The sequence below is a fragment of the Taudactylus pleione genome, unplaced genomic scaffold, assembly GCF_031769625.1.
Source record: "Taudactylus pleione unplaced genomic scaffold, aTauple2 ptg000205l, whole genome shotgun sequence".
Classification (NCBI taxonomy): Eukaryota; Metazoa; Chordata; class Amphibia; order Anura; family Myobatrachidae; genus Taudactylus; species Taudactylus pleione.
In genome coordinates, this window is record NW_028284607.1 from 3,400,766 (window position 1) to 3,405,586 (window position 4,821).

Here is a 4,821-nt window from a genome sequence, read left to right on the forward strand (position 1 = left end):
CACGGTAATGTCTATATCCCCTTCACATAGAGGACCATGACATCATCAGCCAGTGTCCATCGTCTGCCCTAACATCCAAGAGGGCATAGAGGAGGAATATAACCTTGTTGCGAGCCCGAATCGCAGCGAACCCGCAAGGGGACAACTTTCTTCTTTAGGTGGCCTTAATGGGAATAGTATTGCACTTCCGCCCTCACTCATGTCACTTCCAGGTCCCTAGCATGAAGGGGAAATGAGCTCAACCGAAACAGCACGTTTTCTTTTCAAAACAGAGTGAGCGCATGCAGAAGGCTGTGAGAACACAGACAGCTGTGGGGAGAGTTCTGACTTTACATTGGAAGAGGGGAAATGTTCAATCTGACCTTACACAACAATTTGAAAACTAAATCAATAAAAGTTATAAAGAAGTTAAATAATTTCACACACCAATACATAAATTAAAATATAGATATCTATTTTTATTAATTACTCTATTTCAAGATAAAACCGTTATAGACTAAAACCTGCTGTATGTAATGCCATGTGGTCATGTACCAAGTAGAGAACTAAAATGCATTGTGACATCTAGTATGGCTCTTCACAGATAAGCTGCCCAGATGGAGAACTGACAAACGTCACAAGAGAGAAGAGACGCCTGCAGAAGAGAGAAGAAATAACAGTCACATCAACTCGCAGCCACATACAGTTACAGGATAGGTTTAATATGTTTCTTGTAATCTCTTCCTTATAGTACATTTAATATTTGTTTTCTGATGGACCCTCCATATACCTACTATACTTTATGTTTCTAGTTACATGCGTTGATAAGTACTTGAAGCAGTCTATGCAGTCTTCAGCTTCTAGCTGGTTTTCATGAACAAGCCCTTCGGTATACAACCAGTGTACATAGACAACCCCCACCTCCGCCTTATCCTCCTCTCAATGTTGTTAGTTACAAAATGCCAGTATGAATTAGCTTTACAGTGCTGATGTCCAATATAACATCCATCCGCCAATATACCGACGCCAGACTCCCGACCGCTGGCAAAATGCAGACGCCGCTATACCGAATGAGATCAGGATAGCAGTGTAGGCATCCCAACCGCCAGAATCCCAGCCGCCAGGTAAGTATCACTGTCCCCCGGGGATAGGGTGGGGGGTTAGGTTTAGGCAGCCCCGGGGGGAGATTAGGGTTAGGCATCCCCCGGGGAGGGGTAGGCTACGAGGAGGGGGGGGTTAGGGTTAGGCATCCCCCAGGAGGTGCAAGAAGGGGGCGTTAGGGATAGGCACCACTGGGGTGAGGTTAGGGATAGGCGCCACTGGGATGAGGTTAGGGTTGAGCACCACTAAGGGAGGGTTAGGGTACTTAACACTCCTGTCGGGATTTTCATGCATTGGGATGCCGCTGTCTGGATTTCAACCGGCGGCTATTGAGCCGCCGGTATTTCATACCAAACCCTTACCCTATTCTGTGAGTCTGCTGCACACTACATCTCCCAAAACATAGATTTATCAAGGATGCCAATCTTTGCCAGGCTTTACACCGCCATATGGATGACTACAACTTTCCCACAACACATCCTGGCCTTAGTCCAGTTACACTTCCACTCCCCACTCACCATGGCTGTATTTACACTGCTTTAGTGCTTCACTGAATCCCTCACACAGAGTCAGGTCACTCTGAGTGGTAGCACAGTCCAAGAACTGCTTCATTTCATAGTGACAGGGGCCATATGTTGACTGAGGCTGCTGGGAGAAAGAAGGGGCCCTCGGAGGCTCCTACAGAAAAACAAATTGTGGTGTAAGAGAAAATGAATAAAACGAGAGTTGCAACAATGTACATGGCCGGCCTACCAGTGCCCACATTTGGCAAACAGTAACATTAGCAGAAGTGAGGGTATTATAAGGAACATGGTTCATTTAGCCAGAAACACTTTATTCAGAATGTTCTAAAGACCAGAAAAAGAACACAATTGCTGCTGCTGTGTAATATACATTTTACACAGAATACACCGAACTCACTAATTACAACAAGCAGCTATAGCGGCCTGTTACAACAGTATCAAACACAATTAACTCTAGTAGCATTGTGCACAATGATGTCCGCATTATTACTTACAGTCTTTTTTCTTTCAAAGCAAGCAGTATAACAGAAAAGTTCTGCCATATTAGTACTGACACGTACTGAGAACTCTTGGCAGCAGCCAAGTATATTTACTAAAGTGCAGGTTTTTAGAAATGGAGATGTTGCCCACAGCAACCAATCAGTCTACTTATATATTTAGTACCTTCTAGAAGATAATAGCTAGAATCTTATAGGTTGCTATGGGCAAAAACTCGCACTACAGTAAATAAACCCCATAGAATGGATCAGCGCTTGTGTGACGGTGCTTAGCAGGTCCTTAAACTTTTCTTTTAACTAAATTATGTATGTGAATCAGATTACAAACCATGGTTCAGAGTTTCATTCTGCTGTGTACAAACTAAGTGTATTACTGCTAAAACTAGACAATGAATATAAAATGAGCCAGAAGTAATTGCATGAAAAGATAATAAATAATGTGAAGGAGGCTGATGGCATACAAGGGGCATGTAGATTGGTCTGATGGCATTTTAAGAGCATATTGGGAATATCTAATGGCATGAAAGGGGAATGATGTCCTGAAAGGAGCATGTGAAGGAGTTTGATGGCATGAGAAGAGGATGTGAAGGAGTTTGATGGCATGAGAAGGGTATGTGAAAGAGTCTGATGGCATAAGAGGGCATGCAGAGTAGTTTGATGGCATGAGAGGGGCATGAGGAGAGGTTTGATGACATGCAAGGGGGTCTGTCTGAAGGTAGGTAGGTAGGTGTGTGTGTACTTCCAAAAGCAGGAAAGGTAGAGTAATGTATATGCTATGTCTATTAATGAATAGTGACAGCAATACAAGTAATATTAAGTTACTGACCAAATTTTGACATGCACTATTATATATTGTTAACATAGACTTATATTTTATAAAGGGGCTAACATTATGCAGAGCTTTACAACAAGGAAGTTAAAATACATGTAAACAATACAGGCACACACACCGAAAGCTAGAGTGGGACCTACTCACCACAGCTTGAAATCTAAAAATCAGTTCTATATTTAGGTATTAAATACCAGAAAATAGATTTGTGGCTCATCCATGCTTGTACTGAATGAGATATCGGACACACTCCAGCACTTTCACCTTGTTACTGACCTGTGCAGATGGCTTTGCTGGCTCTGTGCTGCCACCACTGAAAGCACCAGTGAGCGCTCCACCAAGGACATGTCCCACGGCTGACCCCACGGCCACACCAGCTGCTGTGGTAGCCATCTGAGCCATCAGCCCAGGCCCCTGTGATGGAGCCTGAGCTGTGGATACAGCGGAAGGTGGTGGATGTGCAGGAGCATGAGAGGGAGCAGGGCTGCCAAGGGAAACAGGGAGCGTGATATTTTACAGGTCATCTCTGTGCAGAATTTGCCAAATGTATACATGAGTATTATATTATATACAGGATAATACTTGTTCAAGCTTATTTTGTGTTTTGTACTGTAAAGGCAAATGTAAAGCACTCTGGGCGGAATTCAATTCTTTCCAGCCCCTATCGCGCCGACGGAGCTATTCAATTCTTGCTCCTGTCTCCTGTTGGGCACGATGAGCTGCCAGCGCTACATTTCAGCTCGCATCCCCTGGGTAATGAGAGCTGAAATGTGCGAAAAGTGACATGTTTGGGAGCCCAAACATCACTTTTCGCGATCGCGCCCAGTGCTTTGGTCGGGTTTAGCTGCTTTACGCGGTTAAAGCTGACCTCTATGGGAGCGATCAGCACGAAAATCTTGGACAATTGCATAGCGGCCCGCGAACTCCTGTCACTTTAGACGGGAGATGCGGGCCGCAAAAACAATTGAATTCCGCCCTTTGAGTCCTTTAGGAAAAAAGCACCATATAAATAAAATTATTATTATTATAATGTTCCCATACTGTAAATGATGTCACCAAGAAACACAAGACTGCCTAAAATCAGTAATAATTGACAGCAGGGGGTGCAGTATTCCTTATGCCATACAAGTGGTGACATCAGAACTCACCAATTACATATACACGATACAATATGAAATCACGGCCAAGTGATCATCGGTCACATATGTCTGCAGTGCTTGATCCCAATGACATTGCTGCAAGGACATCAATGTCCGGTTATTTGGCTGAAGCGCCTTACCTGGGTGCCGTGCGGGAAGGGGCGCTGCGGCTGCCTCGAGGCATTGTGTGACCTCTACAGTAAAGCCAGCGAGTCACGGCGGGCACTGACACTGACAGCTCTCCTCCTGTACTTGGATAATACCCACCTTCCTCAGTTTCCAGAAACCTCCACAGACTGGCGCCTTCTAATGACGTCACAATCTGCAAGTACTCTATCTCTGGCACTTGGCAACGGAAGGTCCCTACCTGAACACTCAAATCAGTCCGCTAATAATAGCAGGACACTAGTAATCACTAGTATCAAAAGAAAGAAAGACTAGTTCTGGATAAGGAGTGTATGAAATCACCCATCGTTGTGCGATATTATAAATGTTGTCAGCTAATAACAGTTCAAGGCAGCTTAGCGCTGACCCTGCACAGGCCATCTCACTTTTTAAATTTCAAGAATAGTGTTCTGCTTGTCTTACTTGTTTTCCTATTGCATTTCTGATGCTGTGTTAAACCTGACTCCCTTTAAAACATTTCATACTATACAAAATAATTGCACTTAGGTAAATAGTTTCCCTGTGACTTCTCACATGCAATATTATTTAGGTGTCTCAAAACTAGCATTATAGCAAGTTTTGTAGTA

General features: G+C 43.9%; 1 protein-coding gene across 1 annotated transcript; it reads right to left on the bottom strand.

The window, feature by feature from the left end:
* Positions 1-437: 437 nt before the first annotated feature.
* Positions 438-4,330, bottom strand: CHCHD10 (coiled-coil-helix-coiled-coil-helix domain containing 10). Its single transcript, XM_088477953.1, has 4 exons — positions 4,210-4,330; positions 3,207-3,414; positions 1,599-1,758; positions 438-634 (listed from the first exon to the last, which is right to left on the bottom strand). Exons 1-4 carry the CDS (start codon positions 4,251-4,253, stop codon positions 615-617), a joined length of 432 nt encoding a protein of 143 aa, XP_088334079.1. The 5' UTR covers positions 4,254-4,330; the 3' UTR covers positions 438-614.
* Positions 4,331-4,821: the final 491 nt, after the last annotated feature.

Bases quoted from the DNA above. Each gene is read 5' to 3' on its own strand.
- CHCHD10 (XM_088477953.1), bottom strand. From the start codon at position 4,253: ATGCCTCGAGGCAGCCGCAGCGCCCCTTCCCGCACGGCACCCAG. The intron at 1,759-3,206 runs GTCAGTAACAAG...GTTTTTCTGTAG, and splicing joins CAGCAAAGCCATCTGCACAG to GAGCCTCCGAGGGCCCCTTC. The intron at 635-1,598 runs GTGAGTGGGGAG...TCTCTTCTGCAG, and splicing joins GCAGTGTAAATACAGCCATG to GCGTCTCTTCTCTCTTGTGA.